General features: G+C 36.7%; 1 protein-coding gene across 2 annotated transcripts in view; it reads right to left on the bottom strand.

The window, feature by feature from the left end:
- Window positions 1-26,075, bottom strand: part of Ntn4 (netrin 4) — a 105,542-nt gene that overhangs the window by 16,447 nt on the left and 63,020 nt on the right. The window contains exons 5-7 of one of the 2 annotated variants that reach the window (XM_005324446.5): window positions 24,466-24,654; window positions 3,702-3,915; window positions 3,230-3,345 (exon numbers count right to left, since the gene is read on the bottom strand). In XM_005324446.5, coding sequence (XP_005324503.2) covers window positions 3,230-3,345; window positions 3,702-3,915; window positions 24,466-24,654 — 519 coding nt within the window. The remainder of the gene's footprint in view (window positions 1-3,229; window positions 3,346-3,701; window positions 3,916-24,465; window positions 24,655-26,075) is intronic. The other variant, XM_021725805.3, reaches the window with a different exon arrangement.

The following is a 26,075-nucleotide window of genomic DNA, read 5'->3' as shown; positions in this document are numbered from 1 at the left end:
TATTTCAATATAAATTATTGCAGATAATAGATAAAAATAATGGTAGAAGGATCTTCTAACTTATCCAGATGTATGATACCATAAGTTATAGGCCAACAATCAATTATAAACATAGAAAAATTCTAAACAAATAAACAAACTAAAAAAACAAAAAATCCTTGCAGATTGAACTCTGCAATGTATGAATAAAAATATATCATGACCAAAGGGCTTATCTTAAGACTGAAAGAATAGCTTGATATAGGAAAAAATCTTTTTTTAAAAATTTGCATTTAACCTAATTTTATTCATGCTTGCCTTGGGATGGGGAATAGACCATTTGGTAAAAACAAAAACTGTCTTATCATATGCAACTTTTAAACTACAATAATGATGTATCTTAATTACTTCCATGCACACAAGTCTAACATTACAGTATTTTAAAAAAATAAACAATTAAGACTTCTAGGAACATTTTATAATAAAGTAATTCCTAATTTTTCTTTGTAGAGAGATCAAGCACCTCCAAAATACACATTCCTATAGGAAAAAATCTTATTTTTAAACCTCACATTAGTAGATTACAAGAGAAAAACCATATGGTTTTCTCAAAGGATACAGAAAAGACAGCCAAATACAAAACTCACTAATAATAAAATTAGGAATAGAAGAGAAAGACTTTTTCTGATAAAGGCAGCATATCAAAAATCACCATCAAATATGTTGGAGAAATTTTCAAAATGTTTGCATCAAATTTGGGAAAATATTATACTGGAGGCACTACCCAATGCAATAAGGCAAGGGAAAAAATGAGGTGTATGAACTAAAAGTGAGACAACTGTCCATATTTACTAATGATATGATGGTCTACATTTAAACATCCAAGATAAACTATAAACCATTTGGATTAGTAAACAGGTTCATTAAGATTGTTGGATACAAGATCAAAATCCAAAAAATAAATGATATTCCTTTATATCATTAATAATAATTTAGGCTGAGTGCGGTGATGCATATCTTAATCCCAGCAGCTTAGGTGGCTGAGGTAGGACTATTTTGAGTTCAAAGACAACCTCAGCAATGGTGAGGCACTAACCAACTAAGTGAGACCTTGTTTCAAAATAAAATACAAAATAGGGCTGGGGATGCGGCCCAGTGGTCGAGTGCCCCTGAGTTCAATCTCTGGTACCACCCAAAATATTAATAATATTTTGTAAGTTCAAGTAAAGAACAATTTATCAATAGCAATTAAATCTAAAATATATTTAGGAGTAAATTTAATAAAAGACATGCAAAGCCTTTTTGGAGAAAAGTGACAAAATGTTACTGAAAGGCCTTATAGAAGACCTTTATACATAGAAAGATACATTCACATTGGCATCTCCTTAATATTATAAAAATGTCAGTGAAATTGCAATCTGAATCTCAACACAGATTTTTGTAGGGCTTAATAAGCTCAATTTGAATTTCACAGGAAAAAGCAACAAACCAGCAGCTAAAATAATTTCAAGAGAGAAAAACAAAATGAGGGAGTTTCAAGAATCAGGGCTCCTTATAAAGCTGTAACAAGGCATTGTGGTACTTGGCTTATGAAACATGATAGACAATATATGGATTTATACATATATGAAACAATACAGGAGGTGGCATTACAAACAATGGCCCCAGCTTCTCCCATGACCATGTCTTAGACATTTTCATTATCATTCTGAGTTTCAATTTCAAGCATCCCCTTCTTAGATGACCTCTACATCCTATCCTTTAGCATGCTTCCAGCACCAACAATCCTTTGAAACCCTTCAATCTCTTGACCCAACCTCTTTTCACCCTCATATCCTTTCTTATCCAGCTTTTATTCCATGAGTAATCATTGCCCTCTGTTGCTCATTCTTGCTTGGAAAAACCTCAACCCAGATTAAATCCAATTTTTTGCTTATGCCTGCATCCACAATGCTGAATATGACAAAGGAAAAGATCATCTGTGCCAACTGGTGTTATCTCAAATGCCCTATCACAGGTCGAAACCCTCTAAAGGGGTCTGGGGCTGTAGCTCAGTGGCAGAGTACTTGCCTAGCATGTGTGAGGCACTGGGTTCGATCCTCAGCACCACATATAAATAAATAAAAATAAATAAAGGTTCATCCACAACTAAAAATAAAACACCCCTCCAAAGGTTTTGGCCTTACTCCAGGTAAAAGCCCAAATCCTTCCAGTTGCCTATATAATCTCCACTGTCTCTCTTTTACTATCCTCCTGGCGTTCTCTGCTCCAGCCACACTGGCTTCCTGGTCCACATTTGAAACTGTGTTAAATGAGCAATTTGGTGCTAAATAAAATCACTTGATTTTCTATAAGAGAAGACTGAGACAGGATGAACACAGAAAGGAAGTATGGACATCATTATCCAAAGTACATGTATGAAGACACTATTTGGCTGTCAACCTACTTTATATACAAACAGAGATATGAAAAGTTGTGGTATATATATGTAATAAGAATTGTAATGCATTCCACTGTCATGTATTTAAAAAATAAAATCAATTAAAAAAAAAGAAAAGAAATCCTACAACCAGGGGGGAAAAAAAACCTATGTCACAGCAAGCTCATGAAAAGAAGGAATGGAAAAATATCATAGGACAATTAAGTCAGAGGAAATAGTATAGATTTGACAAACCTAAAAAATCAGAATGGACAACAAAAATCATTTTTCATATTTAATTAACAGTAATTTTATTTATGTTATTACTTGGCTTATATTTACCTTGTAAAATTACTTTTGTTTTATAGTTGTAAAAGACTATAAATATAAGGATTTCACATGTAGCTTTTGCTTTGAACATATTAGACTAGTCTGTAAGAATACTTTTTCCTTTAAATGGATCTGTACATTTCCAGCTCTATTCAGTTATCTCTTAACTATGAAGAACATTAGGCTATAGAGGGAAATACCCCCAAAGTCTTCACAGTGTGATAATGAGACCTAGGATGATTTTTCCCCATTTACTCTGATGTTTTACATTATCCACATTTTCTGTACTAACTAGATATGTTATCCTAACAGAACATAAACAGGTTTGTTAAAATACCTCTCAGAAAAATTTCAGTTTCATACTATGGGAGTCACTGCTGTATTAAACCATAAAACTAAAGAGCTCTCTTCACAAGATCCAAAAGCTGTCCCTGATTTGTTACATTCATGATTACTCAAGACCAGACCTGGAAATATGATATCAAGTTATATCTGTCTCACCTGAGTGTCGAAGTGCAGAAAATCCTTGCTCATCCTCCCACTCCCAGGTTGGCTCGCTCTTATTATACATGGAATGGAAGTCAGGAACTTCATGATACCAGTCTATGTCGGTGCTGCTTAATAAAACAGAGAACAATGAAGAACTTATAAAGCAATTTTTTAGAACTTGAGTGGAAATGAATCTATACATAGAGATTCCAACCTTATCATTGTCTTTCCATACTCTCACTTTCTAGGATGCAAAAGTGTTTTAAGAAACTATAGTGAAGAATAATTTATCTTGCAAAATGGACTAGATGATCTCTAGTCTTGCAAGAATAAATTACTTGGCTCTGCAATGTGACCAAAATTCTTTAAATATATGTGCAAATATATCTTTGCTAATGGCATCTAAGATTTTCCAGATCACTTACCAGATCTTTGAAAGAATCTGAAATACACATAGATGAGAGCGAGTACCATGAACATTCACCTGCTGATGCAGTCCCCTGTGAGAGGGTCGCAGCTTCCCGCGCAGTCACAAGGTCTGCAGCCGTAGGCTCCAAAGCCCCAGTATCCCACCATACATCTGTCACAGTGTGGCCCTGCCACCCCAGGCTTGCAAGGGCAGTCACCATTGCTGGGATCACAGAAGGTCACTGAGCTGAAAGGAAGGATAGCTGATCCAACTGGATGGCAGGAACACACTACAACAGAAAGGACACAGAGGACTGATGAGTGACCGACGATCATCTGTAGATTAGGCTCAGCAATTCCAAAATGGCTTCCCTTCACTATACCTCACCTTTCTGAGACTCCTCCTTTAGTCAGTTGGTGTATGCTCAGAGAATGAGAATTAATTAAATTATAGCTAAGCAAGATAAAATCAGAAAAGCATGTCAGCTGCAAAAAGAACATAATTTATTCTAAAACTGAAGTCATTAAATAAGAATGCTGTTTGGTTTCGGTGATGAGGATGAACCAGCAAAGGAGATAGAAGAAGCATTTCAAATCATATACAGAAGGAGTATATGATGTTTTAGAAGCCAAACGAAGTTAAGCCTCAACTGTGTCAAATGCTGATAGATCAAAGATGAGGAATGGGAATGGATTGTTGCATTTAGCAACATGAAGGCCACTGATACCTTTCATAGGAACCATTTCAGTATGACAGTGAGTCAGGAATATAATTAAAGAGGACTCAGAAGAGAATGGGAATGGAGGATTCTGAGCATGATAACAGATCTTTGGGCACAGAAATAAGGTGGTATCTAAAGCTGGGTAGGGACACAAACTCAAGTGGAAGAGTAGGATTTTGTTTGTTTTGTTTTAAAATGGGAGAAATCACAGCATATGTGATGTTTGACATTGTTGGGAATGATCCAGTAGAAAGGGGAAAACTGAGAACGAAAAGAGAGATGGGAGAATTGTTGGAGGGATGCTTGAGTAGAGGAGGGACAGGATCTGAAGTAGAAGAGGTGCTGGTCTCAGGCAGGAGCACGATCAGTTCACAGACACAGGTGCAAGGCAGAGCACATAATCACAGGGGTGGCAGCTGGTGGGACTTTTCTTCTGATGGCTTGGTTTTGGGATAAAATAGGAAGCAAGGTCACCATCAGGTGAGAGAGATGATGAAAATATGAAGAGTGGGAGAGTGAGAGACTTAGGAAGTGAAGTATAATTAGTTGTCAGGCAGCAGGCAGTAAGGCCTTCAAGGTTAGTGGACATGAATTGACAGTGTCACCAGATAAATAGGTGAGTTGTCCAGACTCATATAGCAGAGAAGATTTGAGTTTGGTGATGGAGGAAAGTTGGGTTTAACCTGGGTGGGGTTAAATCTAGCTCCTCAGAGTAAAATCTGTATTCAGACAATTCTGCAAATCCTTCTCCTCAACCTTCTCCTACTCCCAGAATTACCTTCTGCTCACAGATTGACAATCCACAGTATTTCTTTTCTGCTGGGATAGCAGAAATAATACACACACACACACACACACACACACACACACACACACACGTATATAAATAAAATATCTATCTCTGTGCTTATTGAGTTCATCACAAATTCATGTACCTTAACTTCAGGTGGGTCCCCTAAGTAATACTCATCAACTCTATTCAATTTTACCTAGTTTTGATTTTTTTTAGTTGTACATGGACACAATGCCTTTATTTTATTTATTTTATTTTTATGTAGTGCTGAGGATTGAACCCAGTGCCTCCTCACTTGTGAGAGGCAAGTGCTACACCACTGAGCCACAACTCCAGCCCCTAGAATCCCCGTCAATTTTTTTTCTTTAATATTCCTCATAGTGACTAACACAGAACTTCCCTAGTTAGAACTTCCCACTTAGTCTGATGATTCTGGTGCATTAACAAGGTCCTCTAGATAATCTTTACTTTACCTTAAAAATTTCTTTATTTTCATCTTTTCACTTCTTCCTCCAAAGATCAAATGAGAAATGCTGGGAGGGATTTCAGCTAATGATGCTGCTGCCCACTAGTCTGTGATTTTGGTCAAAAAATTTAACTGTTCTGAAACTTGGTTTCTTTTTTTGGTTCCAGAGATTGAACCCAGAGGTACTTAACCATCAAACCATACCTTTAGCTCTTTAAAAAAATTAAAAAAATTTTTTTTAAAATTTGAGACAGGGTCTCACCAAGTTGATGAGGCTGGCTTTGAAATTGAGATCCTCCTGTGTCAGCCTCCTGAGTCTCTTGAATTACATGTGTGCACCACTTTACCTCATGAACATTGGTTTCTTTACTGTGATATTTATTTCTTATGGAGATTTCATGACGTTGAAGTTTTATTTTTTGGTACCAGGGATGAACTCAGGGACACTAGACCACTTAGCCACATCCCCAGTCCTATTTTGTATTTGTTTAGAGACAGGATCTCACTTAGTTGTTTAGCACCTCACTTTTGCTGAGACTGGCTTTAAACTCAAAATCCTCCTGCCTCAGCCTCCAGAGCTGCTGAGATCACAGGCCTGTGCCACCATGCCCAGCTAGGTTGAAGTTATTTTAAATGAAACTGCATCAGCAAGGCATATAACACGGTGTCTGATATGGAATAGGTCAATTCTCTGCCATATCTTTGGAACTTCATTTACTAGTTATTTTGTTATTAAAATGTCAGCTTGTCTTCATTTCCCCACTATCCAACTGTATGACCTTTGGCAAATCCCCTAGCCTCCCATCCCATTTCCTTGTCTGTAAAAATGGAAATAAAAATATGTCTATCTTCATAAAGCTGTAAGAAAGAAGGACAGGTATACACAGCTGGTAGTGTGGTGTCTGGCAAATAGAGTTTATCAATAGTAAATTAACTAATTAGTGCAAAAGAGATTCTTATAGAGGTATGGGATCTGTATTTGTGTGAGGTATGGTGCTAGCTCCCAAGGAACTCATGGTCTTGTGGGGAAAGCAGAAAACTATACTAGAACTTCCATACGCTGTGATGTTCTAAATAGAGGTACGATAAGGTGCTGTGGGAGCACAGCCAAGCCATCAGAGGGAATCCTGAGGATACACAGAGCCGGGTGTTGGATAATGAGCCAGATCTAACAGATGAAAAGGAGTTTTGTCTGAGTTGAAAAGGTTTGGAAAGTAGGAAGCTGCCCATTCTGGCTTTACTCATTGTGCTTTCAAAAAAAAAAATCATAGTTAATTGTGATTAAACACCATAAAATTTATCATCTTAGTCATTTTTAGGTATAGTTCACCCCATTGTGTTTCATGTTTCTGTGTGATGGTGAAACTCTCACTGACTCGTGGACCCTGGGTGCCCTTGGCCTTGCCTGCGATGCTTTTCTCATCTTGTCTATCCAGATCCTGACATGCTTTCTTGTCCTGCTCCTCCAGTTATCCACTCTCTCCTCGATGCTGCCTCTGTTCTTTGTATATATTTCTAATTTTTGTGTATCACAATTCATTATTTTTATTTGTTAATATACCTGTCATCCTTAGAACTGGGCTCTGAATGACTGACAGAGGGGTCTTTTTCTTTTTCTTCTCATATTTATTGGGAAAAAACGAATCATAATAATATGCAAAATTAGATTCCTTGTGTTTTAAAGGTATAAGATATATTTCTGTTACAGTTAGAAGTTTGGGAGGGAGAAAGGAATGGATGATGTCAGTATTTAGGGAAGAGATATAAGGATATACCCTTTGTGAAAAATGTAAGTGCTTATCACAAAACATACACTTCATAATGTTCTTTACATCAGGTGGATAAGATAATTTACCCAGAAAATTTGTTAACTCAAATATCCTGGTTTTCTCAAGGAGATCATGAAACAAAAAAAGGGCTTTGCGCAGATTCAACAGAAAACAAAGTTGACCAAGCACTGTGCTGATGTTGTCCCATTTAGCTAGCCAGTTGGTAGAATGCTGATTACATTAGACACTTTTCGCTATGGAAGGATCAGATATATGCCACTGCAAGAGAATGTGGCCTCAATTTACAGTTTTTTTAATCTAAAAATATGTTTATACCATCAGCACTACCCATCTTAGATTTTCTGAATACTTTTATCATTGTTTTCTATATATAGAAATATAATATAATGTTATATTTGTCCCCAAAATTGATTTTCCAATTAAATTTGTAGATAGTCAATTGAAATGAAGGGGGATCTTTATCTTCTTATTTTTGTTTTTGAGGTTTAGAACAGTGTCCAGTACATAGTAGATGCTCAAATAAGCACTTGTGGAATTGACCTGAAGCACATTCCAGGCCGTGGGAATCATGTGAAATAGCATGGGGAATGTGAGGAGCTTAGTGTAGCTGGAGTGTGCGTGAACAGAAAGCAGTGGAAGGGAGATGAGCCGAGTGGAAAGCAGTAGAATAGGTTGGACTGGGGTTGGGATTCCAGATTGTGGAAGGTCCTATGCCAAGAAGATGAATTTTGTCCTGTGGGCCTAATGAACCATGGGACATTTTAAAGCAGAATCATGATGTGATTAGGATTTAATTTTGACATACAATTTGGTAGCTTTGTATAGACTATACTAGTGGCAGGAAAGCCAGGGAAATGATAGCAAGGAAAGGAGGTGAGGAGGTGTGGGAATGGGAGAGAAGTTTGCATATGAAAAACTTTTTTTTTTTTAAGATATAAAGGATTTGGGGACTATCCAGATGAGGAAGAATAAATCGTTAAGGGACAAACGAGTTGAGGCAGATTTTAGAATTTCTAGTTTATAAAACTGAATGGATAATGACACTATTTATAAAGATTTGGAATTAGGGCTTGAGAAGGTTGAGATGGATCCACATTCAGAAGGGAGTGGTTTGGAAGGAAGGGAGAAAAGAAGGAGTTCAGGGTCAAACATACCAACTTTGAGATGCTTGAAGGATATGCTAATACATTATAATGGGCAACTAGTCATGATCTGAGGCTTAGAAGAAAAGTTGGGAATCATAAAAATACTTTTGAGAGTTACCAGTCAATGGTAGTTGAAACTGGGAGGGTTAGATGAGACATTGCAGGGATAATGTATAGAATAAGAAGACAATCAAGAATAGGTTACTGGAGGACATCCACAGAGTGTACTTGGTTACATGAGTAAGAACTTCTGAAACAGATTGTTAGGCACCAGATAGAGAGGGAGGAAAAAATAAAGACAGCATTGTTATGGAAACAAAGGATTAGAAAGTTTCAAGTGGCTAGCAGTGTCCAACAATGTAGAATGCCTGAGTCACATACAATTGATAATAGGCCAGTAACACTGTCCATCATGAGGTCACTGGTGACTTTTCTGAGAACAGGAAGCTGGAAACTTTTCGGTTTTTCCTATACTTATAGGCCCTGATGGCATGCTACTTTGTGTAGATCTCTCTTTCAACTTTTAACAGAGTCAGTAGAGCAGTGGTTCTCAAACCAGTAATACTGTGTGAAGTTTGCAAAAATTCTTTTCTGTGTGTAAACTTCCATCCCAACCCTCCATGTGCTCTCCTTGGTTGAGAACCACTATGACAGAGCATGAAATGTTGCTTTTTTTTTGGTGAAAGGTGTATATTATCTTTTGGGGAAGAATCTCATGTTCACTCATTTATTTACCCACTCAATTAAGAAATGCTAGTTGATAATAATAATTCTATGCTTATGAAGTATTTGTAGTTTACAAAATGCAATCACTGCTTCGCCAAACATTTCAGATGCTTCATACTATGGCCCTGTTTTACTTTTTCAGTCTGAGCCTTTCATAACTCTCTTGCATATGGTCCTTATCTAATTAAATTTCTAGACATACCCCAACTTTCCTGTTTCTTTATTAATTTTTGTAGGGAAATTTTTCTTCCCATATCCATCTGTTGAAATTCCATACATCTTTCCAGATCTATCTCAAATGTCATTCCTAAGAGTTGCCCCAGTTCAACCATTTGTGGGGTGAGAGTGCTCAATGCAGGAGCTCTGATGACATATTTCTTGTTAAACTTTTGAAATTGAAATATATCAATATTCAGAAGAGAGAAGTGAGGTGCAGCCCCCTTCCTTCCCCAGTGGGACAGGCTTACCATCTTTTAGAAGTCATTCTTTATTCTAACATAATTGAATCTAATGTATCCTTTCTTTGAAGCCCTCCAGTGCCTTAAAAATAGCATTTCTTCTTTAATCTCTGATCACACTCTTTGCATTGCAGACACTAGGTGTTTTCTTTCTCTGTCAAGCCAGTCTATAAGCTCCCACCCACATTCAACTATGCACTGCAGTGCTCTTTTTTTACCTGAGTCTCACCCTTTTATTTTACCGGGTTATATGAAGATTAACTGAGAGAGAGTGTATGTCTATAGCACGCAATAAGAATTCCAAATGGTACATTATGGATGCTCAAAAAATGGCCATTAAATTGAATTAAAAAGCAATGATGAATACTCTTTTCAAAGAACAATGGACGAAAACATAAAAGACACAGTTTGGAAGACTTAATAGTGTGTGAGTTTGTGTAAGGCAGCATTTAACCATTCACTCACCAAGCATTTATGAGCAGTTACAATGTGATAAGTACTGAGCAATTATTTACTAGGGGTCATATTTAAATGACAGAATCTTGGCCCTTCAAATAGAGCCGTAGTTTAGAAGGGTAATTCCAATATTTAAAAATTTTTACCTAATACATGGAGAGAAGTAAAGATTTTTGCTGGTACAACATTCTCAAGAGAATGGCTTTATTTAAATTCATGCAGTTGGGGTTAATTGTTTCTAAATTAAATCCCCTAATATTTTTCCAGTTGTTTCATTTTGAGGACACTTTCTTTGATTTGTCTCTCATTTTTTAATTAAATAATTAGGAGGACTTATATAATATATGTTAAGTGAATATATAAAACTTCTAACTTCAAAACTGTAGAAATGACATTAAATGAAATTCCATGTAAAAGTATAATGCTTTCTTCATTTTGACATGACTAAAACAAAAGTTACTGTATCACTCATTTAAGTTGATTTGGTTGACAGCAGATAGGGAGATTCAGCCAGATGAAGGATGCTGTAGGACCCCTTATCACAGCTCAAATACCGCTCAAATTTTCCAGTAGATGAAAATGTAATGGTGGTATATACTGGAAAATTTGAGTGGTATTTTAATGTTTTATTGTTTAGTTCTCGGCGGACACAACATCTTTGTTGGTATGTGGTGCTGAGGATCGAACCCGGGCCGCACGCATGTCAGGCGAGCGCGCTACCGCTTGAGCCACATCTCCAGCCCTTGAGTGGTATTTTAAAACATACATACTTTTCAGGAATGGCCAGAGGAAAATGTGATTCTATCACATGTACTTGTGGACTTCTGTCAATGGGACTTTTTTGCATAATTACCAGATAAAAATACCACTTGGAAACTATGCAGAACTAGCTCCAGGCAGAAGGCTCTGACACCTTTCAAGACATACTTTTTCAGACTGCACTCCAAGGCTTGCTTTGCATACTTAACGCCTGAATTTTGGAAATAGTCAATATCTGACACATATAATCTATATTTCTTATTTTTTTTTCAGAATGAAAATATATTTTCTTCTTGTTTGGGAGGAAAAGGGATCTCCTTAGGTTTGGGCTTAGTTCTGACTGTCCAGCATGTATTTCTTACTGAGTGTTGATTCTAGCATGTAACTTGAGCACTTATTTTTTCATAACTAATGTCAAAGTTATGACCCAGAATGACACAAGTCCTTGAGTCCAGTTCTTTATCTTGTTAGACAGACATGAACCCCAATAGCAAAGACTGAACAGCCACTTATATTTTCATTCTGAATTTAATTATTTCTCCATTATAATTTTTAGTGTATATGGCTATGGCAGACTGTCTTTAAAAGCCAAAATGGTGCTTTCAGTGACAGCCAGATTTATTTAGGAGCTGTGTGACCTAAGTGGCAAATGATTCAACATTGGAGTCATTATGTTCCCCCAAATCACTTATTTACCTTGAGCTGCTCACATCACAACTATAGTGGCAAAGTGAAATTATTACAAATGCTATTTTAATTCCTAAATATTGTCACAAGTAGTCCTTTATTAATGTCAGTGACTTATTTTACATAGTACATTATTTACAAGGGTGTCCTATTGGAAGAAAATCTAAAGTGTCAATACAGAACTTTCAAAACAAAAGATAAAGGAAATGAATACAAAGATTTTAGAAGTTCCTGTCAATCAATGAATTTAGCTAATTGCAGAATGTGATGTACATTTGATCTACGGATATATGTTTGCAGCAATATACCTATTGTAAGAAGAAATGCCCTTCTATAGGGCAGTTACAGAAAAGAGAACAGGAAGCTGCTCTGGAGGATCTTTTAACAGCAAACACAACCGTTTTAATGAAAAATGGATGGACACATTTTCAAACAATCTTGTGTGTTTCTAGGCTCTAAAACTAATATTTGTTTCAACCATAAAGGCTGATAATAAATCCAGTGGTTTGGAAATTGCCCTTATGATACCTTAGGAAAACAGAAAATAAAACAGAGGCCATAAAATAAAGTTAGTAACAGCACAAGTTTGGGAGTTGGACTAGATGAGTTCAAATTCTGGTTCTGAGGCTTGTTCTTTATAAGGCTTTGTGAAATGAATCTCCTCATTCCCAATTTTCTCGTTGATAAAGAATAACAATACCCATGTCACTAGGTTGTTTGAGAATTGAATGAGACAGTGCATGTATTTAGCAATATATGAGGCATTTAGTGGCACCAAATGCTCAAAAAGGAACTGATAGAATCTGGATGAAACATTAGTTTTAAAATAGCCACCATCTATCCTTCTGTCCATCCATTCATCCATCTACTCATTCACTTATACCTTTACCAAAGAAAGAGCTTTTGAATGTTAAGTGTTTTTAAAAAAATGAACTATGCTAGGACTGAAGATGCCAAGAGTTATCTCTCTTGTGTGATGAAAAAAGAGATGTGCAAACAAACAATTAAAGGGCACCATGTACTAGAGCTAGATTAGTCCAGCATGTTTGAGAACAAAGAGGAAAGTGCACTAAAGGCCTCATTTGCAGATTAGGGCTGGTTTTTAAGGAAATTAATGATCTAACTGGCTTTCCAAAGAGTCTCTTTGCCTTGGATCTGGGAGGAATATGGTGGCAAATGCAAGCCTTTCTTTTCTGCTCATAAGTCCTTCAGGGATTAAGTTCCTCTCCTCTTACATGTTCTTTTACTTTGCTTAAAAACAACAACAACAACAACAGCAAACGATCTGCCATTACTCATTTTGTAGATCATTTAGAAAAAGTCAGGTGTGGTCTATAATCTTGCTGCTTCCAGGGAGCTACCCTGCAATGTAATGCAGAAGAAAAGTCATAGCTGGTTGCCCACATGAATGTAACTATGTAAAGTAGGAAATGACCAGGAACCATTATGGCTTGCTTTATTCCAATGAAATTGCTATAGTTTTGAGTGGTAGAGTCAAAGGACACCATTGCTGCCTTTGTTCTGCCTCCCCACTTTCACTAGAACTTTGGGAGTCTCTGTGCACACCTTTCACTTTAAGAGTGATGCAGGGTGCCAAGCTTGTTATTAGAAACAATCAATTGAACTCAACACCTTACCTGTTTTTAATCACCAGTGCTCCTTAGTATTACCTGATGGCTCTAACTTTTGCTATTCTCTTAGTAAAAACTACTCAGGAGCAAAATACTCTGAAAGTATTTGCTCCTGATTTAGCTTTTCTAAAAACAGAACTCAAAGTTCAAGGGCCTTAGCTGGGAAAGAAGTAGCTGTTCAAGACCTTTCACCACTAACCGGTGGCCACTCCCTCAGCAGCGCCTCCCAGGCTCCCAGTATTGTTTTCTTCTGAAAAGGCCAAGGCCCTTCAGAATTTCTAATGGGGAATTTTTAATAGCAAAGTCATTTCAAAAGCTGCCCAGCTGTCTGTTGACGTTCTTAGAAGGAATGGGACTTGAAGGGGATGGTTTTGAGATGCAGCTCCAAATAGAAAGGAGATACTATGAACTGTTAACAAATATATTAAGTGTGAAGTTAAACAGTAGATAAAAGAAGGCTTCTATTTTTTTTTGATAGTGTTTTCTTCTTTCCATCTACTGTCAACTATTTTTGCTAGTGGATGAATAGCTATAAAAAAATAAAGAACACATTGTAAATGAGTTGCACTTTGTTAAATGAAATAGTTTTCCCTTCACTAACCCTAGGGAAGGGAAGGATCCTTGAAATGTTATATACATTGTGCTCGGTGATAAGCTAGTTCCACAGAGTCAAAGTGTATTTAGTTTCAAATACAATTGTTCTTGAATAAATCTAATAAGTAATCTAAAATTAAAATTTGCCTTTCATTTACCGAAATTCAGTCTCCTGAAGAGTTGTACGACTCCCATAAAAGAGGACAATGTGTTGGTGTATAAGGGATGCCTTTATTTAATGCTTTAAAACATAAGGGTAAGGTATTTAAGAATATTTCCTATTTTTCTTCTATAAATTTTTAAATGCATAATGCAAACTAATACTAGAATTATGCCTACCATTTTTAATGCTTCATTGGTTCTGCTGCTCAGAACCACTATTTGATTTCTGTATGGTTCCTTTCCTGCTTATGAGTTGTCATTGAGCCAGTTGCTATTTATTCCTGGGTATGTCTAAGGGATCTTATGTAGTTAAAAAAAACAATTTTATATTCCTGGTTAGCCACTTCATTTAAATGGAAGAAAGCACTTTTGAGTGTATTTATTACTAAAAAACTTTCAGATATAATTTTGGACACTGTATTTTGCTTTGAAGAATTCGATTATATTGTATATCATCATCATCATATTTTAAGAAATACCACCTGCTCAGTATTCCTAATTCACCCAGGCACCTAGCCAGGAATTGGGGTCATCCCTAACTTCTCTTTTCCCTAGAGAAGCAAGACTTATTCCCTGTTAACTCTATCTGTGTTAGATCTTCCCTTTGGACTGATTGGTTCCTGCTGTAATCTGTCACGATAACTTTTCTCTTCATAACACTTATAGCTATAAGTTTTTTTAATACTTATTTTTTAGTTGTAGTTGGACACAATACCTTTATTTTATTTATATGTGGTGCTGAGGATTGAACCAGGGCCTCGAATGTGCTAGGCAAGCACTCTACCACCGAGCCACAACGCCAGCCCCCACACTGATAGCTTTTAATTAAATCTTTACTTGGGTAAGTTTATCTGTAGTCCATTTCCCTGGGACTGTCTTGGTTGTGTATGCAGTGATTAGCATAGGCCTGGCACATGGTAGTCACTCAGTAAATATAGTTGAGTTTTTTAAAATGGATGAATCATGTCACTTAATATATATTTCTTACTGATTGATGGTCTTTTGGCCTTCAGTATTCTCATTATGATTCTTGCTTCTTTGTCATCTCTGTAGTACACAGTGAGATTTAGAAGGTAGGAATAGTATCTTTTGATCTCTGTCTGCAAAACCCTGAGTCATGCCTCACCCATTTCATCAACTCAGTCTTTGTTGAATGAATCAGTAAATGTGCCTCTGAATAAGCAACAACCACAGAATAATTCTGTTTTGATGACTATTCTAACAGATTTATGTTACTCCTCTTTCAGGTTTTCTAGTGTCTTAGCATCACATCATACAATATCAAACAGAAAAAGCACCAAACTAATCTATAGAAAATGGAAGTGGTCAAAACAAAGTAGATTATTATGAACCACCAGGGCATGACTATTTCCTTCATTTAGTGCTTCACTTAGTCCAGTTATATTATTTGTAATAAAAGCTCTTTATTGTAACTCTGCAGGGGACATTCTCCACCCATAAATGCCTTTCACTGGAAGCAAATATTTTTTCACATTAATCAATCTGAAATTCCTTTTCCTCTCTTTCAGGCAATTATATCTAATTACAATTCTTTGTTCTAGTGAAGTAAGTTTTTTTTTTCTTTTTTTTTTTAACCACCCCTCTGTATCCCTTATACCTTTTGAGTATCTGTAGAAACATTTGTATTTTCCCTAAGAAGTTTCCTATTTTAATCTGCATGCATTTATCATCCTTCACATTTATTCATTAGAGTATCTTTTTTCTTGACTGTTTTTGTTTGCAGATCTGGAACACTCTGCAGTCAATTCCATATTTCTTGTATTCAGATTCCTCAATATATTTCTTTAGATTTAGATGTTACATGGGTGTTTATCAGTAATCAGGATCTTACTCAAAAACCAAAGGGCATAATTAAATAAAAAATCTAGGTCCTTTGCAAATTACTTTTGGCTCTAAAATATTTGTCTGATTATGTCTACATTTGTTTATTCATTTTGTTTTCAACTAGGTCACAGTGTAGAGTAGAATTCTTTGGATCTTTGTAGGTCTTTGTAGGTCAAGGTCTTTGTATTCAGACAAACCTGGGCTCAAATCCTGGGTTTGTCGCTGATGAGCCGTCCGGACTTGGATGAATTACATAATCAATTTAAGCCTCAATATCCTCATTTATAAAATAGAAAAAAATAGCACTTAACTTATAAAGATTGCTGAATGAGATAACTTATGTAAATTGCTCAGCACAGGCCTGTATAATAGCCATTCAACAAATGCTAATTCTTTCCTTTATGCCCCCTCCTAATTTTGTCCAGATTTTATGCAGGTTTTGATATTTTATAATTAGTTGCTTGATTATTTAATGCCTGTCCTCATCAAATGCAGAATGGCATATTATCTCTTCAGTGAATTATACTTCCTGTTTGAGAGAGATGAGAATTTCATGATCTCTCCTACTTCCTAAATCAATTCATGAAGCTTCTCCTTTTGAGGGTGTGGGAAGTAAATTTTAACATGCGTTATTTGACCTTTTTAAAGGGTTGTCTTAGTATGATTATTACATTATATTATATCTATTTTTCTTTTACCTCTGTCATTTCTGGTTTAACTTTAAATTCTCTGGTTTAACTTCCTAAAAAGAAAAGAAAAGAACAACCAGAAAAATCTAGATTAAAGTTTCCCAACCACTACTGCCAAGTCACTGGTTCTATTTAAAGTTTGCTTTTCAAAAACAGTTACTTCATATTGATTCTATGCTGGAATCATTCACAGTTGCTTTCAATATAAAACAAAGATGTCTATGTTGTTTATATGGCATAAAATGAACTCATGTGGCTTTGCCAAAACTAGAATGAAAGAAGAAGCTTGCTTGGTTACTATTTGAGTGACCTCAGCCACCCTGGGAAACAACGGACTGGACATAGACATAGGAATGAAGAATTTAAGGTGCTTATGGGATCCTAAATGTGTCATCATGGAAAGGTGCTCTGGATTTAAGTAATTTTAAAATGTAACCTGTAAGACAAATGGACAAACTAGAATCACTATCCTAGAGGTAGAGTGAAATAATTGTTTGGCTGCCATACAAATGAACAAAGATTCTTCCTGAGAGCATCAAGAGAAGGTGCAATTTGAGTAGACTGAAGGATGGAAAGATGGTCATTCACCCAAGATCCTGCATTTTCATCAGTTGAGTACTTTACACTAAGCCAGAAAGAAGAAAAGGAGCAGGGGAAAAAGAAGAAGAGAGAAATCTAGAAGCTAGAACCTTTTCTTACCAACAATAGTTGGCTAGTTTAGGGTAACCATGACCACGTAACCAGATGGTATCTTGGTAAACACTTGGTTTAGGTTTCAGGGCAGAGGGACCAAGTTTATTTTTAATCACTCTGTGAAAAGGCAATTGACTACATTTATTTTGGCCCACCAGGGCGGAAGGAAGGGCATGCCAGTTTTTCAAGAGGTTGTTTACTTTGACCAGGGATACATTCTACTTTGTTTTCCATCTGCTAATTTTTCTTTAAATATGGAGACTATGCAATAGTTAAAAGTATGTGTCTTGACATAAAAAGGCAAATTTATTGCAAAGAAACTAACTAGCTTTTCCTGAAAAGAGAATTATTTCTGCTTTGCAAGACATTTCTTCAAACAGCTGTTTCAAATACGTTTTACTAAAGCAAGGGAAATTTTCTATAGGAAAGTGTCACAGAGTAGCTATCAATATCCATACATATGCAACCCAATTTCCCATCCATGCATCATTTAATATATCCTTTGGTGATAAAAGGAGGAGGGTTGGGAAGGAGAGATTTATGAACTGGACTCAATTACTATGTAAATACCAACAAAATAACACATTTATAGTAGTTTAATGCTATGTTCTTATTACTTAAATATAGAAGTTAATGTCAATGTAGTGGTAGGCTAATTTTATTATCAACTCTAGTATCATTATAATAATTCAGTTTAAAGTATGAGATATTTATGGTAAATAAATCTATGTAGGGGCTGGGGCTGTGTGTGGTTCAGTGGTAAAGCACTTGCCTAGCATGTGTGAGGCATTGGGTTCAATTCTTAGCACTGCATATAAATACATAAAATAAAGGTCCATTTACAACTAAAAAATTTTTTTTAAATAAATCTATATGAATATTTGGGGGAGTCTCTGGTTGGAATAACCAGATATTTATTTTGAAATGGTTACCTAGAATTAGTGTCACGAATTTTCTTGGAGAAAACCAGAGGTTCTACATTAGACAATTCTTAAGTTGAAGGAGATCATTGAGATGAATGCCTACCAGTATTTATATTCATCAGTGTATCAGGAAAAGTGTCTAGCCAGAGATTCAGCAAGTCTTCAGGATTTTCTACCAGAGATATGGCTAATTGAGTGAGTAGTTAAGTTAAAGTTATAAGTTAGCTTAATCTACTTATATTAAGTTAGCTCATAATCTTTCATCCAAGGTGAGCATGAATAGAGCTCATCTAGAAACTGGACTGGTGTACACAGTGTTTCTCATGCTGACCTCGAGGCCAAAAAGCTGAATTAGAATCACCAATGAAACTTTGTAGAAAAATACAGGTTTCTGGCCCGGTTTCCTGCTGGAGATTTGGAGTCAGTATAAGCAGGTCAGGACTTTGAGATTCCCGAATGTTTCTGATCCACATCAGATCTGGGAGTCAATGAAGAGAGAGCAGTGCTTGAGATCAGGGAAATAGGTTATGGAGGTGGAGGCTAGGCTTTGTACACAGGAAAGAAACCCTTTCAGTTTTGCCTTGGTGTCTCTCTGATTTCCTAGTGAATGATCTGGTAGCTTGAAATTGGACATGATGGGAATATGTAAGCCATAGAAATTGGCAAGTGCTATAAATCAGGACTGATCCATCCCCAACCCTTGAAAGTCAGTACACCTGTCTGGTAGGGTTATTCTCACCTTTTAAATATGCCTATTGTAGGAAAATCTACTTAGGTTACAGGATACCAAAGCCACATAAGTGGCTTTAGAGATCAGATGAATTCTTCTAAGAGATGATACTCTTTCAGCACAGAGAGAGTAAGTACTTAAAGCATTCAGTACATAAAATATGATTCCCCTTTTCCTCTGTCCTTTAGCAACCAGCCAGTTTGAGCCTCCATTTCTGTTCTCCACCCTAGTTTCAGCTGGAAAGACTCACATTTTCCCTTGTGGTTACAGACCTTAAATGCACTGTCCTTTAAAACATTTTTTTTTCCCCCTGAGTTGTAGGAACAAATTCAGTTTCAATGATCTCCACTTGTCTTAAAACAACAAACAACATCTTTGGAATCCTCAGAAGTGATTTCTTGGCGTGGAAATGTGCAGTTGATTGTTTGGGCCCCACAGTAGACTCTAGTTAAGGTTAAAATGAAAAGGAAGTGAGGACAGAGATGATTGAATTGCTCACAGGAATAAATTTATTGATCAATATATTTGGGTCATGGCCTTATTTATTCAGGTTTGATGAATTTATGACTATTAACTAAAAGTGTAGGTAGAAGGACCATAGCATTTAGCTTAGTTCTTATCAGGAGAGTTAGAGGGGAAAAAAGCAGCCTACAACATTAATGGAGCCAGAATCTTTGACTCATTCAGCAGGACACTACCTGAGAAGAGTCCTAAGATTAATGTCGCGCTATCTGTTAAATGAATGAATGTACCCAGGCAAGTGTTTTATTATGCACATGGGGGAATCTGTGATAAAGAATATCATCAATTCATTCCATTTTCTAAATCAACTCTTTAAATGCAACAAAGGCAATCACTGAGACTGGAAAGTAGGACAAACTTTGTGTTTTTGCACCATTAGAGAAAAAAATAGAAACATGCACCAAAAAAATATAGGGGGTGGGAATCTCCTTAAGGAAGTCATCCCTCAATCGCTTGGGCCTCACTCCCACTCTTTCCTGGAAGCACTTGGTGAGTCTCTTCTCATTGCATTTTCCTCCTGTAAAGTGAGGAGTTAGCCAGGCACAGTGGCACAAGCCTCACATTCCAGCAACTAGGGTGAGGCAGAAGGATTGCAAGTTCAAGGCCAGCCTGAGCAACTTTGTGATACCCTAAGCAACTTAGTGAGATCCTGCCTTAAAATAAAAAGGTCTGGGTCTGTAACTTATTGGTGAAGTGCCCTGGGTTCAATTCCCAGTACCAGGGAGAAAAGAAAAGAAACCACATAAAGTGTGTGTGTGTGTGTGTGTGTGTGTGTGTGTGTGTGTTTGGGGGGGTGTCATAATAGTTCCTACATAAAAGCACTTTTGTAAAAGTTATATGTATTAATACACATATAACCCTTTGAACTATTAACAGAAAATAGTGTGTATTCAATAAAAGCCAATGCTACTGTATCATCATGATTGCCACCATGCTGTCTTTGAAATGATTTTACTGTTAAGTTCTCCCACATAGAATGTAAAGATCTTTTGGGGAAAACCTTTTCATCTTTACAGACCTGGTCCTCTCCAGAGTGCCTGGCACAGAGGAGACATTCAATAAATGCATCTCTAATTAAGTTGAGTGATAACTTAGACTTCTACTAAATTTATCTGGATTGCTGCTTCAGGTTTTCAATGGTTCCAATTCCTGAAGAGACAAAATCCAGAAAAGGAGACAAGGGCTATCACATGCTCCCTGCTGGTAGTCCTGAAGACTGAAGACTGCCTGGCCTTGTTGATATGACATTTGTGATATTTATTTCCTTGATATACAATTATAGGCTTTAGCACTTGGACATGAAGGAATCTTCTAGAATATGTTCCTCCAAGTGAAATCTTACAGATATAGGTTTATCATGAGCATTAGCATATTAAACTTCAAGAAATTCTGAAGAGACCTTTAATTCATCATGTGCTAAATTTGAAAGCTACCTTCTCACATAATTCTCACTATCTTATGGATTAGTGTTCTATGGAGGATCAAACTATGGAATGTCCTGTTCCACAGAACACATTTATCTAGATTTCTATTTTTTTCTTGGTAAATCTCTGGATAACTTATTTTAAAAATTCTAAGTCTTTACGTACACAAATAGAGATGCACATCGTGGTTACTTTGGACACTCGGTTAAGTGTTCCAGGTAGCTAAGTTAAAAAACTTAACCATAGAGGAATGGCTAAAATATTTGAACCCTTATTTAAAAGCATTCTACAGCACTGTCAGCTTTTAATGTGATATAACCACTAGGAAATTTGTTGTAGTACATATTTGATTCTCTAGGTCTGGACTGGGATCAGAGATTCTACATTTCTAATCAGCAACCAGATGATGCCAATGAAGCTAGTCTGTGGCACACACTCTGAGCAACAGGATAGTTTTCTGCCTTAGTAAACACAGTAGAATAATAAAATAAAATCATTATTTTGAATAACATTGTACTTGCCGTTGATGGAACCACACGCTGAGATAGTTTAAATTTTTAAAAATATCAGCTTGTTTTCTTGATACCTCATCAAAGTAAAGTAAGAACAAAGGAGGAGAAAGCCTCTGCTATAGTGATATCTTTATTAGCACCTGGCATGAAGCCTGGTGCATTAGGGATAATAAATGTTAGGTATGCTAATTTATGTGTCATAGCTTTATTGTCAGAGTTAATAACTGAACAGGTGACATTGTGATACATCTGCTAAGGAAGGAGTTAGTAACATGAAAATATTACTAAATAATGAAATGCCATAAACTATTGCTAGTCAAACAATACATTTTGGAGAGTATTGAGGTAGAAGAATTGGATCTGTTGGACTCTACTACAGACTCAGAAAAGGCCACAGTAATATTCTGGAAGAAGATGCCAGTAAGGAAAACCTACCTAGGGAAGCGGGTACATTTGCCCCAATGTGGACACATCTTCCATGGGGAGTCTACCTAGTGGTGTAGGGGCTGTCCAGAGAAGGGAAGAAGAAATTACAGATATTCTATACTAACCCATCCATCTCCTACAAATCATGCTAAAAGAACTAAAGAGTCATTAGTTTTTCATAATTCCCCTGCTTGGGCCCAGGCAATTATACCAAATGATATTTATTGACTATCAATTACTTGTGGACAAATGTCTTGGGACATTTGCTCTAGGTATCCTTCTGCCTAAAATGATCTTCCCCCAGTTAAACATTTAGCCAACTTCTTCATCATCTTAAATATTTGCTCACATTTCCCATGATGAGGCTCACCCTCATCACCCATTCACCCTTTATCCCTCTTAACTTTTTTTATTTGTTAATTTTTAATGATACCAGCACGTATCACCTTGCATATTACCAACTTAGCAATTATATTTACTTTCTGTCTCCTCTGCTAGAACATATGCTCCTCAAAGGCAGTGATCTTTGGTTTTTTTCTTGATGTGTCCTAAGCACTGGGCACATAATAGGCACTTAAAATGCAATCACTAAATTGAATGAATAAATGAGTAAGTACATCAGGTACAATGTAGAACATACTGTTTCAAGTACATACAATATAGTATCTTTTAGAAATGCTGTCTGATGACCTACAAGACAGTCATCTAGATTACTAAATGAGAAATATTCTCCTCTTTTTTTCTGCTTGATAACTGATACATTCTGATTTTTAGACATTTATACTAGTGGTCTGAGGCTATAGGATATACACATACACATATCTATTCACTTAAACTTACCTTGTACAAATAATGTCAGGACTGAATGTGCTCTAGGTGAAGGCACTTTTATTAGCAGTCCTTTTAGGCAGCACATGCAGATAAGGAGCCTTTAGTTAGACCCTAAGGTACTATGGAATTTACAGTAATTACCTTTGACATAAGGTATTTTTAATAAAGTACAGAAACCCTGTAGTATTATTTCTCACTTTTTGGCTTGTAGGACAGCAGTTATTATAATTCTAGTTTTCATTTTTAGGGCTTCCTATGTGACAGGCAATATGCTAAACACTTTATCTTTTTAAAAAATATTTTTAGTTATAGTAGACACAATTTATTTATTTATTTATTTATTTATTTATTTATTTATTGTGGTGCTGAGAATCAACCTTAGTGCCTCACACGTGCTAGGTAAGTGCTTTACCACTGTGCCACAAACCCAGACCAATACTTTATCTAATATGCATATTATATCTTTTTTCTCATTATGACATTATAGGGAGGAATTTAAAATTTTTTTTTTAGTTGTTGATAGACCTTTATTTTATTTATTTATACACAGTGCTGGGAATCGAACTCAATGCGTTATGACTGAGCCCCAGGGTCAGCCTCCAGGGAGAAATTTTATAGATGAAGAAGTTGAGGTCCAAGGGGAGAGCCTCAGTAGTTGGCATAGTGGTCATACAGTGAAGTGGCAGTGAAGGCATATAATCTAGATCTGTTTAAAACCTATTAAAATGAAGTCTGAGAACCAACAAGGAGCAGAAATAAAATAGAATTCTTGGAGAAATATTATGACACACCCAAATTTTAGAGCTTGATGTTGAAAGTGAATGTTGCCATACTCTCTACCTTCACTACTTTGGAGGCAAAGCCGGAACAGCAAGCCCATTGGCACTGCATGTATATTACATATCTTTTCCCTGAAGTTAAAAATATGTATCTTTTAAGAGCACTTTGGTTTTTCCTTTAAAAAGGAAGAAGAAAAAACCCTCAAGGTTTTAAATGCTTATTTTTTATTGTATTCTCTTCCTGTCCCTGTTTTTGAGATAGAACATGGAGTCCTTGGTAGGGAAAGGAAGGGCATGATTGTCGATCTCCATTAATAGTCCTAAGTGGTTTCTGTTGTCTGACAATTTCCAAGTTGATAGACATTTAAATACTGATGTAGTTAGATGAGCTGTTCATCCACATTAAGTGTATATTATATAAGCTCTGCAAGGCACTCTTCATATTCACATGTTGCTGTTAATGTCACATGAATTAGGTTGATATTTTAAAATTCAATCTTTTTTTCAAATAATCTTCTTGGGGTGATGCCAACAAAGAAGCAGAACCCATTCTATGAGAAGTTAATATTTTGGGGGAGGGCATGAAATTCTTGCTATGCTTGAAATTAGTTAAGATACAGAGACACACAAGAGCAGTGTCACCCACAGTGCATACTAAACCCCAAACCTGTGGTTTTTCAGGTGTTCACAATAGAGATGAAAGCATGCGTAGATAACTACTCTGTATGTCATCACTTTGAGTTCAATCCCTACTCATATAGGGATTCTTAAGATCATTTTAAAGATCTCTCCCTCTTCATTTTTTTTCTCTTATTGCTCATTTTATTTTCCAAAATGTGATGCTCCAGGAAATAATTTTACTTCATGGAGCATGAAAAGGAGTATGACTATTGAACTGTTTCACCTAACATGTTTAAAATCCTTACCCCTTAACAACAAGGAAATTAACTGTTATCCATGAGTATACTGTTTGATAATTTCATGACCTCTGTTCCTTGGACCAGCAAAACAAGGATGGAAAGACTCATCTCTTTTGTACAAGCCATCCTTGTCTCTAGGCACCATGAGTTGGCTTACTTTTGCAAGCGTCTGGAGCAGAGAAGGGCCTCCGGAGGTCACGGTAGAAGCCTGGCTTACACCGCTGGCAATGCTGACCTTCTGTGTTGTGCTGACAGTTATTGCAGACACCACCACTGCGATTCCCTGATGCCTCCCACACACTGATGTCAAAGTGACAGGTATCAGCATGCCCATTGCACTTGCAGGCTGGATTAAAAAAAAAAAAAAAAGAAGAAGAAGCAGAGGAGGAACACAAATAATTAAGCATATAGCAACAGATTCTCTTATAATCACGTAATTAAAAGTTGGATGGGAAGGCCAGATGTATAGCTCAGTTGTACAGCACTTGCCCAGCATGTCAGAGGCCCTGGGTTTGATCTCAGCACTGCAGTAAAAAAAAAAAAAAAATACAGGACAAGCTGCTTGATAATTTATTTCATTTGTAGTTTTTATGAAGAGTGTACAGTATTGAGAGCTGTCCATAAGCTGTGTGTGGACTATGTTGTACATTGTAGCCTAGTGAACAGGATAATCTGTTGTCTCGGTTACTTCCAGTGGAAATTTCCTCATGTATGACTGACATTGTGAATTCCCATGTTCCACATAGCACCGGAGATGGGGTGACCTGCTGTAGCTGCACAGCCCTCTGAGATGGGTGTGACCTGCCAAGATGCCAACCAACCTGCTGACTGCAAGACATCACAAAGCAAGACTCCACCCTTGAAACATTACCCCTGCCTTTGATGTACCCCCTTAAATAAACCACTGGAACCATTTTCTGATTGTTCAGTTCCAGCTTCGGTGTGGGCTGGACCTATCAGGAGCTCCCCTTTTGAAACTATCTTTCTGACTTTGTCTTTTGTTTAACTAATTATTCTAGACTTTAATTTATCAGATGGCTTACACCTTCCTTTGCAGGAAAAAGAACCCCCAAATGAGGCGCTGGCTGCCTCGCCAAAGGACAGTACAAGAATAGAAAGAATCTAAAAATGGTATACACTGAGAACTCTAGCTTCTTCATACCTGTTTATGTTCTTTATCCTTGCCTTCAATAGTTTATTTTTTTAGTTTCTCATCTATCCTTCTGCCACCCCCGACAAATGTGGGCAGCTCAACTACGGTCTCTAGTGTGAATTCGTAGTGACACAAAATAAAATGCAAGACACAATTTACCTTTACACAAGCTCAAGGATGGCTTCTCTGGCTCTCAGCCTCAGGCTCTCCAAAAGGAAGAGCAACAGAAGGTCACAAGAGGCTAATGAGACAGTGAGAGCACGTTTGGAAGTCAGCTTTTATTGGGGTGGGGGGGACACTGTTCTTAGAAAGTTCTGTCCATAAAAGGGCAGAAGGGGTAGGATTACAAGGGAACAGGTGAGTGTAACTCAACCTCAGGGGTATGCCTCCTAAGAAGACGGCCTTGCTGTGAGCTGGGTCAACACCCAGGCCACCATGAGTATGGTGATTGGTCAGAGCCTCGTGCTTCAGGACTGGAAGTCATGGTCATTCAGAGCAGCTCCCCATATCCTCCCATTTTTCATGATATATATACATATATATATATATATATATATATATATATGATATATATATATTGTTGATTAAAAATAAGTGTTAGGATATGCATGAAG

The sequence above is a fragment of the Ictidomys tridecemlineatus genome, chromosome 6 (genome assembly GCF_052094955.1).
Source record: "Ictidomys tridecemlineatus isolate mIctTri1 chromosome 6, mIctTri1.hap1, whole genome shotgun sequence".
Taxonomy (NCBI): Eukaryota; Metazoa; Chordata; class Mammalia; order Rodentia; family Sciuridae; genus Ictidomys; species Ictidomys tridecemlineatus.
This window is presented reverse-complemented; position numbering and strand designations above follow the sequence as displayed.